The sequence below is a fragment of the Pholis gunnellus genome (genome assembly GCF_910591455.1).
Source record: "Pholis gunnellus genome assembly, chromosome: 21".
NCBI lineage: Eukaryota > Metazoa > Chordata > Actinopteri > Perciformes > Pholidae > Pholis > Pholis gunnellus.
This window is the reverse complement of record NC_136548.1, coordinates 18,555,426-18,569,833: the sequence shown is the minus strand read 5'-3', so window position 1 is coordinate 18,569,833 and position 14,408 is coordinate 18,555,426. Positions and strand designations below refer to the sequence as shown.

Genomic DNA, 14,408 nt, shown 5'->3' with positions numbered 1-14,408 from the left:
AGTATATCTGAGAGTTGGAGGCAGAGCTGCTCTCGGAATGCAACAAATGCCAGCAACAAATGTTAACAGGTGCGGGTCAGAAAGGGAACCGACTGCTGGTTCAATCCTCCACACACACACACACACACACACACACACACACACACGTCTGCCCTCAGAACTAAGGACTCCTGTTTAAACATTTATAAAAGAAGTGAGAAGAATCAGGACCGGATAAAGTGGAACTTTGACGGCAGAATTCGTGCGTAAAAATCCAATCGTGCGTAAAAGCAAGAAAAAAAAGAATAAAAGAACCCATCACAGCATGAACATGTTTGCCAGAAGATAACAGCTGTTAAACACTTACATTAAAGCACAAAAAACTCGTGTTTCTACCTTTTGCTCATTTGTGGACCGGATGAGTTCAGCTCGGTGAAATATAATCCAGACGCGTTCCTCGGCGTCGTTTCCCGCGCGCTTCTTGTTTTTGTTTTGGACCGAACAAGATCAAGTGCGAAACTCTCCTCACATCACTGGAGGACCGGTCTCGATAATGTGCTTCGCGATGAGTTCCCCCAAAGCGTTTTTAAACGGCACGCAGCAAGGCTCGGCCCCGCCTCCTCGCTCCGCGCGCCCTGGCCAATGGAGGAGGGGAGCGCGCGCACACCGAGGAGACCGTTTTTTTCTGTATTTGACCGGAGCGTCCAGAACCCAACATGGAAATCACGGAGAGCAATTTGGCACTAATTGAGCGACGCCACTTTCATCTCAATCAGGAGTTCAATAGAGAGAGAGAGGAGGGAGGGAAATATAAACACAATCCGTATCAGAACAGTATAAATGTAGAGCTTACATCTGATTCATGTCAGTACTTCACACATACAGGTTACAGATTGAGTTGTTTAGCTTTACAATAAGCACACAGACTGAAAAGTGCAACTTTTAACCCCGAAGACAAAATTAGAAGGATTTTTTTCCAGAGATCTCATTAAAACCCTCCAATGAATCTGACCGGTGTCTTTGTTACCACCTGCTGCTGACAGTGAACACATCACCCTCATATATATATATATATATATATATATATAATATATATATATATATATATATATATATTATTATTATTTTTGGTGCGATATCCCCGGTGTTTATAGATCTTATTTTTTAATGTGGGCATGGAAAATGTGTTCTGTCGGAAAGAATGAGTCACTCAATAAAGGCCAACATGCCTGATATGACTGTCTTTCTCCACTGAGCTATCGAGTTGCTGTGGATGTTTAGACTATGCATCTGTTGCCCTATAATTCCAGGTCAGGCCGTGTCGTCTTAAAGCCGTTGACTAAATCATTCGTCCTGCTTCGCATTAACCCGCAAATACATCTTTGGTTTGACGTTTTTTTTTTAAAAGCTTTTGAACTGTTGTTTTCAATTTTTTATTTGTAGTCGTGGTTATTTATAGCAGCACATATATTTAGCCCAAACCACCTGTGTCACTGAACCGTGTGTGTGTGTGTGTGTGTGTGTGTGTGTGTGTGTGTGTGTGTGTGTGTGTGTGTGTGTGTGTGTGTGTGTGTGTGTGTGTGTGTGTGTGTGTGTGTGTGTGTGTGTGTGTGTGTGTGTGTGCTTGCTCTCCATGCCCAATTTCCAGCAGTAAAGAGAGCGATGCATGCAGCAGCCAGTGCTGCGTGTGGACCTCAAGGTGGAGAGCTGGAGACTGGAATTAACCGCACGAACACACACACACTCACACGCACACGCACACGCACGCACACGCACACCGCTCTGAATCTGAACTCATGATTCTGATGAAATATGTAAACTATTATGTAACAGCTGTAAAGATTTCATCATTTTAAGATGAAGACGATAGGAAATATTATTTCTACATTGTCGCACAAATGAGTTTATCATCAGGCTGTTGAACGCATCATCTGTTGTCCTCAGTCATGTTGTTTGTTGCTTCTGATAATGTTACGTTGTGAACAAGGAACAGCAAAACGTGCACTCCAAAATATTTGTTTTTTTTAACAAATATTTGATGCATTAATGATATTTATATATTGCTGACAGAACCTCAGAGCGGCATGTGTGTGTGTGTGGCTGCGTGTCCTAGCGTGCGTAACATGCATCTGTGTTAGAGACGATATATAAGCGGGATAATCTTGTAATAACTCACCATCATAGAAGTGAAAGATACATGTAATTATCATGTAAGAAAGAAAGGACTCACACGATGCTATTTTCGTATTCATCCTGGAGACTTTATTATTTATGACCTTTTATAAGATTGTTTGAATGTTTCACTCCAAACTATGTTCACAGTAAAAGATAGGCGATGCAATAAAGAATTGTTTTTGTCTTATTAAAATATGAGGTGAAGTGATTCCAGTATGTTTTAGTACCAATTTAAGAGTTTAAAGCATATTTTTGTTTACAATGTAACATTTTCAGAGATCAGAGACGAGAAAAACATATTTGACTGAATATTGGAGGAGAACCATCGTCAGTAAAACTTTATTTCACACTGTGATGGTTAACGTTGAACTGTAATTAATCTGAGGTTCTCATGCGTACTGAACCGTGAGGGAGGTCAACGGGGGTCCGTTACACCACTAGCTTTGAACACAGGAAGCACTTCTTACTTTTCCATCGCAGACTACAGAACAACACGATCGTGGTTCTGTTGGAATCGACGACCCTCACCTTCTTAAAGACCCATCATGAGTCTGTGTGCTGGTCAGAAGCCGGTTGGAGTCGGTGAATAGACAGAAATAATAAGCTGTAAAGCCTCACTGTCCTGGTCTGGGGCCTGAATAACATCAGGAGCTTCTGATTGATCTATTTTGGATGTTCTAACTGAATTACACATGCAAATCAAAGCAGCACGTTCTAAAGAAGCCTCTGGTTACTTTTATCCGTCTGGTTACTTGACATCAAAGTGACCGTCCTGATCCGAGCTTTTGTTCTTCGACGAGAACCAGGATCCACCTCTGATCCACCTCTGATCCACCTCTGATCCACCTCTGATCCACCTCTGATCCACCTCGGGACAGACGCAGGAGTATCACAGGAAGTCAAGACACAAACCAGACATTTAAACTCACTTTATTGAAATCGCTGGAATTGTCTTGTGAGCAATATTGTTCTAATGTTCCATCAAATCTTCTAAGTGACGCTAAAAGAACAGAATTAGAAATACAACAGATCTTTATATTCTTTTGTTCATAAGATATTCGAGGTAAATATTATTTGTCATTTACAAAAGTCTAAGTCAATAAACCGGCTTCATCACAAATAAGTTCACTTATTGTTGTGTGAATATCTCGTGGTAATTACTGAACACATGGGAATCCTCCACCACAAACATTAAGAACACTTTACATTTACACGTTCGTCACATAAACTGTAATTATTTTCTCACAATAAAGTATGTTAGTCGCCCTAAGACTTCAGTTTATTTACAACTAGAACTAGGCGATAAGAAACACAATATCTTTTTCACCAAATCCCTCTATTGACTATTGATGCTTTGACAAACTATTTTATATTTATTTTAAGTAAATAATGGAACAGCAGGAACAGTCGGGTAAGTTCAGAAAATTGCATCATTTTACTTTAATGCAGCCTTTAAACCATCAACACACGTATTCCATATTACCAAAATCTAAGATATCTCGTCTCGTATCACTGTAGCGATATAATGTCGATATATTGTCGATATAATGTCGATATATTGTCGATATGTTGATATATTGTCGATATATTGTCGATGTCGATATATTGTCGATATAATGTCGATATATTGTCGATATATTGTCGATATAATGTCGATATATTGTCGATATAATGTCGATATATTGTCGATATATTGTTGATGTCGATATATTGTTAATATATTGTTGATATATTGTCGATATGTCGATATATTGTCGATATAATGCCCCTTTTTACAAACCGCAGTGACTAAACGTTAAACTTTAGAGATAGTGAGTCAAAGTCACGTAACATGAAGGAGAAAATGTAGAAACCTTCTTTTTAAACAAGTACAACACTCTTTCTTTTTACACTCAAACAATAATATAAACAGTTGACAAGAAAATCCCACCACAAGGTCCATTTAGTAACTGTGCTGGAGCTTTCTGATTATATTATGATCTTCTTCAGATTGCCCAGTCGTCATTTTAAGGACTTTGTCATTCATGTTGACTTAAAGATCGAGATTTAAAGCTCATTTTTGAATTTGGAAACAGCAGTTAATAAAACAATTTCCCCAATAAGTACAATACAAAGTAAAAAGAAACATTACTTTCACCCACTTAAATACATAAATACATCTTGTATTTCATTGCTTACCCTTAAATCCACAATCACCTTAATCTGACTATTATAATAACCCTATAAAGACATCATTCATTAAACCGTATCTATATTTCAAATAGCGAGCCTCTGTTTATTGAAGGTTTTGTATTCTGATGTCACTCCACCGAGTATTTATACGCTGTGTGTCAAGTACTGAGTACCTGGAGGCTTGAAAGGTGGCTGTAAAAGTTTGTAGTTTCATCGCTCAAAATATCTGTATAAACTTCTCAGACCACTCCTGCAGCATAACAACACGTCTCTTCTGTCCATTCGTATGCTTAGTTTATCCTTAACACTTGTGTTTTCACCAAAATATGGTTAAATGCATTTGTTCATATGCTCACACACAACCAGCCGTCCCCATCGCTCGCCCGTCTGACTTCCTTAAGGTGGAGATGATGCACCAAATCTGTTGCTGTATGTAGGAGACGGTTTCCATTCATTTCTATGGAGAGCAAGAGAGCCGGCCGCACCTTTTGCACGATGGATACAATATGACAAGTTGACTGACCATTCACCGTTTCTAAATTTGCATAATCATGACTCAACTTCATGCAAATCAAGTCCGTCCAAACTCGGATCAAACAGTCAAACTTGGCAGCGCCGATTAAAAGTATATCAATATTCTGATGCTGCGTGGCCCTATTTCTCGCTTCAAATGATTTCAGAAACACATTTTAATGTACTGTTTAGCTGTAAAATGACACTTTGTCACCCGTCCGCCATTGTTGAAACAGTTGAGCCAGAACGAAGCCTGGTCCACCTGCCGGAGCAAAGTGGACCGTTTGGGGTTCTGTCACGTCTTTCTGTATGTTGGCCGGATTTGGTGGATCTGCACCATCAAGCACGTCACTAAATAAAGTTCTCCTGACCGATGAAAGAGTAGAGCCGGTTAAAGTGCGGCGGTGAGTCGATTTGTCCCAGAGGCCAACTGCAGTACTGCAACACAGAAGTCAGCATTTCCCCCATAGATCGTTATTATTAAAGTCTGTTTAAGTGTCTGTAAAAAGAACACGGCCAATTAATATTCTTTGTTTTACGTGTTGTGAATCGCTTTGGTTTCATGCTGAAATATCTCAACAACTATTGGATGGATTGGAAGTTTTATACAGACGTTCACGGTCAATTAGTTAATGTTAGCACGCTAACGAGCCAAACTAAGATGGCGAACGTGGTAAACAATATATCTGCTAAACATTAACATGCTAGCATTGTCATTGTGAGCATGTTAAAACCTCATGGAGTTACTGGTGTGAGTGTGGACTCCTAGACATCAAAGTGTAATGTTTGTAAAACCTTTGCCAATCCGCTATGATCTGCAAGGCGATGTTCACAAGACAGCGTAAGTCATTGGTAGGCTACCTTTTGGTAGCCCCCTTGCTAGCTGGCTACACATAGTGTAAAGCCTCTACGGTTTTGAAAACCCTGGCTACATGCTGGATGAGCCGATCTCATTGGAATGAATGGGCCAGGCACCATCTTTCAAGCCTTCAAGGTTTCAGTCTTTGATACTCAAAAGACAGATTTTTTTTGCAGAAGTGTTACTTTAATAAGATCACATGCTAAGAAACAGAAACCCCTTTTTCATCCTTACAGTAAATGAGATTCAGTAGCATCCTCAATATTCCTCTTTAGCAGTCGCTTCTTTGAAAAAAATTGACAATTAACACAATGTCTTAATAAATGGTGGCCTCAAACATCATGGTTCTGCTTTTATATTTCTATACTTGTGAGGTCATTTGGCAGAGTCAACCTGTCTTGATGTTGATTGTCTGCTTGAGATGTTGAAACAGTTGGTTCGGGGCGACTGTCGTTCACAAGTTCCACAGTTACCGTCGGGGGTTTCAGAGGCTTTTCAAGGTGGTTTCGCTGCAGTGACCTTGGAGATCTGGGTGAATCTCGTGGGGAAGATCTGGGTGAATGTCGCGGGGAAGATCTGGGTGAATGTCGCGGGGAATGCCGGGGTGAGGGCCGCCACTGCTTCTTGTGTTCGTACTCCTCAGCGCTGACCTCGGGCACCAGCACCTTGGCGGTGTGATTGAACAAGGTGTAATCCACCCTGTAGTTCCTCTTGCTGACCCGGATCATCTCCTGGAACAGCTGACCCCAGAGGATTTCTGCCGGGGTGTACGAGGTGCGAGTCTGATGCAGCATACCGGAGGAGTCGTCCGTGTAGGTGAAAGACACCACCAGCTCAAAGTCTTCTTTCCGTAGATCTACCAAGCTCATGTTGTACAGAGGGCTGCCGCATTCGATCCTGTGGAAGACGGTGGTCGGCGTGACCAGGATGATGTCACTCTGCTGGATGACCAGATCTTCGTACGCCACGTCCATTTTCCCCGTTGCGTGCACCGTGGAGCGGACTATCTGAGCGCGAGCCGTCCCCTCCACCAGGTGGTGCCGGCGGAAGTCCCCGACTCTCCAGGAAAGACACAAGTAACTATCGCGAAGATTGATGACGGCGGAGTTGCTGAAGCCCACCGTCTGCGCCCTCTTCCTGGCCGAGGCCATTTTGGCGACAACGATTCCGATGACGAACGTGTCGATGAAGCAGCTGATGACGTCTTGTATGGTGACGATGATGATGGCGATCATGCAGTTCTCGGACATCCCTCTGTAACCGTAGCCGATGGTGGTTTGGGTTTCGAGCGAGAAGAGGAAAGCAGCCGTGAAGCTGTGCACCTCGTACATGCAGGGTTCACTTGTGATGTTTCTGGTGTCACCGTGAGCCAGCGCGATGACCCAGTAGAGGATGCCGAAGAAAAGCCAAGACAGGATGTAAGACAGGGCGAAGATCAGGAACATCACCCTCCACCTAATCTCCACCAAGGTGGTGAAGATGTCCGTCACAAACAGCAGCCACTCCTCGGGAACATGGCGAAACACCACGTTACAGCTGCCCTCTTTGCGTATGTAGCGGTATTTCTTTGGTTGAGGTCCATTCTCATTCTTCACAGTGATGGCATCGGTGGGGCTCACGGAAGTATATTGTTTATGCATCTTCCAGAGTCTGTAGGAAAGATAACAAAGAACATTTAGAAGTTTCATTCACCAGCGTGGTAAATATCGGGCAATTTTGACTTCACACTAAAGTTGCCACAATATCCTGTTTTAATACTATCAGTGGAGGGCGTCAGCGTAGGACATCTTTAAGTTCTACACATTGTGTTTATAAGTATCCACAAAGAAATAACCTCAATGTGTAGTTTGATAATTAGACAACATATGAAGACCTTTATAGAGCCTTTTACGGTTCGTAAACAATGATGACATACATAAGTGCACACACACATTTAGGCAACAAAAGTACGGCGGAGTGCTAAAGCTTGTCAAGCGATGCAAAGGCATTAACCACCAAAGATGGAGAATGCAACCTAAACAAAGTGAATTTTCAGATCTGTGTGCTGTTAGTGAGTGAGTAGAATACATTAACTACTGGCTCAATATTTAGAGTCCAGACATAAACAGGTATTTGATGGAGAAACCCACGGAAACGGTCGTGATCCTGTGCTGATTCTGTAGAACTTGAGTCTGCTGCTGGAATATTAATTCTGACCATGCAACAACCAGACCTGTTGATGCTGGTAACGGGTTGAATTCAATGTTTTTAGCTCGCTAACTCGTCTGGATAGTTTGGGCAAAACGTCATTTTCACTGCGAACATGCGAGTGCGTATTTCTGATGACTTGGGCTGTAAAAGGGTCTATAAGAACTTGTATATCAATGATTCAGGTTTGTTGAGATTTAGGTTTGAAAGGCCAGATATGATTCCCAATCTCAGGTCCCAAATGTCTCCGTTTGTGTGTATTATTCTGGGAAATCAGTTGCAGTTAACGGCTTGCATTGCAATCCAATCCCCGATCAAAGAGTCCCAAATCGCCAACTTTCTGCCATTTATCCATTTGGACTGAGAGTAGTTTGTTTGCAGTCAAACTGACCCACAACATTGAGAGAAGGTCATTAGAGCGATGCAGGGCATGAGTGCAGCAGCAGACAGACGACTCTGAAAGCCGTCTGAACTCTGACCCACATGAGGACGGAGAAGTCCACCATTGAAACACAAACTTCATCCAGAAATCCAGATTTTGTTGTCGCTACAGTTAAACTTCTGCACCAATTTAGAGTATTGTAGAAGTGCCCATATCCTATATTTTCTTTTTTTTTACTATAAATTATTTTCCTCTTAAAGCAAAATGAAGCCTAAAATTGCAGATGTGCTTTAGCATGACATATTTGGAAAGGAAAGGAAATGTGTTTAAAACAAGCCGCACAATTAATGCAAATCTTGATCGATGTGACGGTATAAATTCAGTAAACAAAAGTTTAATTACAGAATGTTTTGAAGCGGCAACTTCTACAAAGATCATTTAGAAAACTCCCGACGGGCCTTCCCTGTCGCTCTGATACAGAAAACAGACGTTCACCTAAACCCTCGTCTTTTCCATTTTCCGACTCTTTCTTTTTTTCCGGACACTATTTATGGAGGAAACGACGAGCAGCGGAGTCTTCCGTGTGTCAGAAACATCGACTGATTGCTGGAAATCTCCAACCTCCTGCTCTCCCTCCTGTAGCATCTAATATAAATACATAATGAGCAAGACTTTGAATACAAGAACAGTAGTCATTGTGTTGCTTGTTTTAAGTTTTAGATCTTTACTTTTATTCACAGTTTCTCTCATATTTTGTCTCCCACTTCATTATTTTTAGGCCGAGCTTTGATTCATCTGGAGATCTATTTTTTGAACAGCAATGTCTACCGTGAACGGTTTTCTTTTTCCTGCTTCTTTGTACTGCGTCAATACATTTAATCACAATGGGGCCGTTGCTTAGAGATACGAAATGTTGTTCAATAAACCAAGGACGCCTGAGATGTGGCTCAGACCTGTAACAGATTAGAAATATCTCCACTCTGCTGATGGATACAGAATTCCCTTTGAGCAAAGGCCATAATGGCATAAGCACATTAATTAAGATTAATAAAAGTAATTTTTCTACTATGTAGGACTTGAAAGCATTTCATAATACGTCAAACAGTGCAGGTACAGACAGATGTCACACTTTAATTGTATTTAAACTAAATCTGTTTAGTGACCAGGCGTCGGATAAGTAACGTTACGCTCTCTGTAAACACACAAAGGTTTGCTGTTGTCCAAAGAAATGGACCAAGACCTCGTTTTTTTTGTTTTTTCTTGGTGGAGGTCAGAGAACTGTCAGAGGGCCGGTATAGGAAGCACCACAGGACTGAACTGGTCTAAGTTAGCTGGGGAAAAAAAACAAAGAGCAAATGTGGAAACTGGAATAGTGTCACGGTGGGATCACGGGCAGAGGAAGGATCAATCACAGCCAAACCACTGAGAGCATCCTCTATACGCCCAAAACAAATGGGGTTTGAATCACCGCTATCTGACTGAGTGAACCGGGCTCCGGTCACAGACTCCACTTTCTCCTGGCTGCCGCCGACGTCCACACTGCCAGACTGTGGAGCTCATGAGGTCATAGAAATAACCTCCTATTAGCTTTCCCATAATGCCTTCCTAACTGCCCCGACATGGGCGGAAGGAGAAAAACCAAGAGACGCCGAGAGAGCGTAGCATTCGGAAGTGGAGCCTCTTTCTGACCTGCAGAAATCAGTTTGTAGAAGATTAAAAGGTGCAAAGACATTGCATCATTTTTTTGCAGGACAAATTCGATTTTTCTGTGCTTTCGTACCGCGAATAAATGCATCAACCAATCAGGTTCAGCGGGAATGGGTTTAGTTACACCTTTATTTATAAAACAGCAATACGGAGGCTCCGTTGTCCGAAACAAAGATGGCAACTTTATTGCTCCTTTCAACCTTGACAAAGGCAGCACATACCACTCCTTCCTCTCTTACCTTTCACAATAAAACCTCATGACGTATAATATTCCCAGGCGTGTTTTTAGCATTTTTGTATCGTTTTCCTAACTTTGAATGGTTGTATTAATTTGGTTATTTACCAGAGCTGCAGTGAGAAAACAATTTGGCAACTATTTTCAGTATTGATCAATTGTTAAAAGTAATTTTCCTTTTGGTGCAACACTTTGGTCCAGACTGAAGTATCTCAACAGCTACCGGATGAATTGCCGTAACATTTTGCACAAACATTGATCCTCAGAAGATGAATCCGAACAACTTTGTTGATCCTCTGACTTTTCCTCTGGCTCCGCTCAAAACTACAAAAGTCACCCTCATGGTGAACGTGGGATTGCCCAGAACGGACAAACCAATCAATGCCTCTAGAGAGAATCATTTGCGTTTTTGTGCCACCGTAGTTTCATTTGGTTGCAATCTGCAACCTCCCCCCTAGAGGGCTCCAGATCCTGCACACTGCACCTTTAATATCTTTTTCCAATTTGGACTGCGACTCGGACTTTAGAGGATTCTGTGGGTCATTTTTTAAATGTTACAACATTTTATAAACCAAGCAGTTCATTTACGTGTTGAGAAAATACTCTGCTGATTAATTGATAATGAAAATGACTAATTGCTAATACATAAAATATGACGATGGAAACATAGACTACCTTGAATTAGTAGATCATGGAATTTCTTATCATTTTTTTCCTTTACTATAATACAATTAAATGCAAAACAGAGTAAATATTTACATGTTTTTTCATAATTCAGTGATGAAGCTACTGTTCATACAGTAATTTCATTTTCCTACACTGTGGAGTAATAAGGACACTAACAAAGAAATTAAAATACTTGAGTAAATAAATAAAGTCTGAGCTCTTCAAGTAAACACAGACATAAAAGTTCATCTTGTTGCATGTGGTCAGTTAATAAAGTCAAGACACCATTTAATCCACTAGTAACTCTACATTTTTTAACATGATGTAACTGTTGTCGGAGTGATTTAGACCATAATAGCATCTGGAGTACCGGGCCATGAAAAGAGTTTTAATCAACACTGAATGTTTTTTAAATGGTTCAAGATTCTGAGGAGGAATTTCCACCACTTGCAGTCGCCTAAACATATATATACGGTATTCTACTGTAATACGTGGAATCTGAAAGCTGAGCATTAAAAAAAAGCTGTGCTAATGAAGTTATTAGTATTTTTTTGTGTACTGTGGTTCTACCCACTGAGCCCTGATGTTCTCTGTGTTGTGTTGACCCACTAGGTTGAGCTGTTTGCTCCACAGTCACTCAGCCCATTGGTGGAGGCTTATGACCTGAAACAAGCGGCTCTGTGTACAAAACAAGACGTTCACAAAGAACAACCTCTTACAACCACAACACATCCTGACCTTTGGCATAAAGTTTCCACTGCACTTTCCCTGAACAAAGCGACGATACTCGATGTGTTTTTGAGGTTTGAATTATTGTGTTTTTTTCACAATAACGAGAGCAACTTTTGTGTTCTAAAGTCAGACTAAAAGGCCCGTCATCCCCTGCTGACAATCCAGGGATGAACTCTGGAAACAACTTAGGCAATTGGCTTGTTTCCTCTCCCGCTCGGGGCACTTACAACTCCATTACATGCTCACTTACTGCCAATGACATTGTGCCACCCATCTGTGGTTCACTGGGACAGAACCGTCTACACGGGTGGCTAGTCTTAGCTCTGCCCCGGAGCTTTCTACCACCTCTAATGACCTTCAAAAACCTCAACGCTGCAAAAATACTTCCATCTTAACAAGTCGCTTAAACCTCTCACTCGCTTGTCAAGTGAAGCGTTTGGCAGCCGTGTTGAGACTCCACTTGTTTCAGGAATATTTCTAGTCTGTTGACGTTGATCTGTACTGGAAGTTCTCCTGATGCCGTTTATAAAGGCCAGAGGGCTGAGGCTTGATGAGATGTTTCGACATGATCGAGTCAGGATTTGTATCTGAAGGTTAATGGTTTATCCAAACTTCAAAGTGCCAAGTGGACCAGAGCACCAACGTGTTTGGTTTTAGTTTGCTGCATCAGAAATAGCTTGATGTTGCTTTTAAAGAGGGAGAACTTGAAACCAGATGCAGGATTTAACCTCTCGGACACTCTACTGTGCATTCAGTACAGGCTGCACCTCTGATTCTGAAGAGTGGATCCAAAGCTTCATGTCTTAAAGATGCATTCTCTCTAATGTCCACCAGGGGGCGACTCCTCTGGTTGTATAGAAGTCTATGAGAAAATGACTCTACTTCTCTCTTGATTTATTACCTCAGTAAACATTGTAAACATGAGTTTATGGTCTCAATCTCTAGTTTCAAGTCTTCTTCAATACAGCATGATGTTCATTTAGTACATGATGGTCCATTTAGAGTCACACAGACCATAAAGCAGGGGATGATTTAGGGCGGGGCTACACAGTGATTGACAGGTCTCTAACTACGGTGTTGACCGGTCTGGAAGTTTTCCGTGTTTTTTTTTAACAACTTGAACCCTTTTCACAGTTTGTTTTCACATCATCACAGTTAATTCCCTCACACACAGTAAGAGATTCCAGGTTGTCATTCCAGGCTATTGTTGGCGACCTCTCTTTAACACAATAAATAGCAAACAAAAACAGAAAAACATGCAAATTCAATATATTTGAAATATTTGTTATATTGGTTGTATGTTAATCCCTCAAAAAATGAGGCAACTAAAAATGACTTAATTAAAACTAAAAACTGTATTTTCAATGTCGGCAAACAAAAGCTGATACTTTGAAAAGATAGAGTTGAGCTCTGCTTCTCCACACCTCTCCTGTCTACAGGGTTAATTTTTAATTTTAGACCTGCGTCACTGAGTTTAAATGAACCGTTTGTTGATCTAGAACTGTTTCATGTTTCTTTGTGGCTACACTCTGTATGAATTTTCTTTTAAGATGCGTGATTGCGTCATTCACTGTTCAAAGATCAATCGTCTCATATTTATGAAACAGAATCAGTCCTGTTGTGTCAGCAGTGATGTCACGTCTTCTTTACACAACACAGTCTTATATATCTAATTATATCGGACATAATCATATACAAAATCTGCCAGTAATTGCTTTCTACACAGGCAATATTAACCTTTGTTCTCTGGCGTGACTCTGGATTTGATCAGATTTCATTGTGTAACATGATTGCAAACATTACTTATCACCTTGACCAGATCTTGTTTTTTAACCATTCAGGCGTTGGATTACTGCTCTTAAATACTGCGGCTCAGATTACTGATTGTTCCGCTGACCACAACCTTTACTTGCTCCCGTTTGCTTCTGCTCAGCGTGATGCCTTCAAACACCCAGCAACTCATTATCTGAATGCTTTTGGTGAGGCGGCCACCGAGGTTTATTATTTATTCAGGCAGTATTTTTAAGAACATGAAATTATATTCCAGTGCATTTAAAATATATTGAGCAGGTTTATAGTATTAAATATTTGAATAATTCCCCAATGTCTCATCCAGTTCATATTACATAAACACATACTTGTATTTTTAGGTTTTATATCCCTTTTCTGGTCAGATTTGACATTTAATTCAACAGTCTGACGTTACAATTTATGCAAAGTGTAACAAACAATAGATGTCACAGACGGATTCCTACCTTTGTTTTTGTAGGAAATAAATGCTGAACCAGTCGCAGGAATGTCTGCACCTGAGTGGAAAAAGCTCTCCGAGGAGCTGCACAGTAGCTCAACAGTCACCTGCTGGAATGAGCCGGCCCACTCGTCTCTGCAAAAAAACCCTAAAGATTAACACCTCCCTTCAGCATCACATGGTGTCAGACAGACAGGTGAGTGATTGTTTCTCCGAGCAGGTCGCTGTGAATATGAGTGTGTGTGTGTGTTGTGGGTGAGTGGACGTAAATGCAGGTGTTTATTAGGCTTCGGTACATGATGGCGCTCGGTGCTTTGTGATTGGAAACATTCAGTTGCACAGTAGATGTTTTCATACTGACTCCAATCCAATACTGTAAAATCAATAATGAGATAACGATGTTTCAGCTGCAGTCTACTATCTTTTATTTCCCACAAGCATGATCTGAATACTAGAGATCCTGGTTCAAAACTATTAAGTTGATGAGCTTGAACTATTGCTAAGATATGAATGACTCCAACATTTGGCTGATCACACCAGTAATCCCCTAAAA

At 41.0% G+C, this 14,408-nt stretch overlaps 1 protein-coding gene across 1 annotated transcript; it reads right to left on the bottom strand.

Moving 5' to 3' along the window:
* Positions 1 to 6,051: 6,051 nt before the first annotated feature.
* On the bottom strand, positions 6,052 to 7,338 carry kcnj16a (potassium inwardly rectifying channel subfamily J member 16a; the record flags this gene model as incomplete). The annotated part of the gene is made up of 1 exon (XM_079183154.1): positions 6,052 to 7,338. One exon carries the CDS (start codon positions 7,336 to 7,338, stop codon positions 6,052 to 6,054), a length of 1,287 nt encoding a protein of 428 aa, XP_079039280.1.
* Positions 7,339 to 14,408: the final 7,070 nt, after the last annotated feature.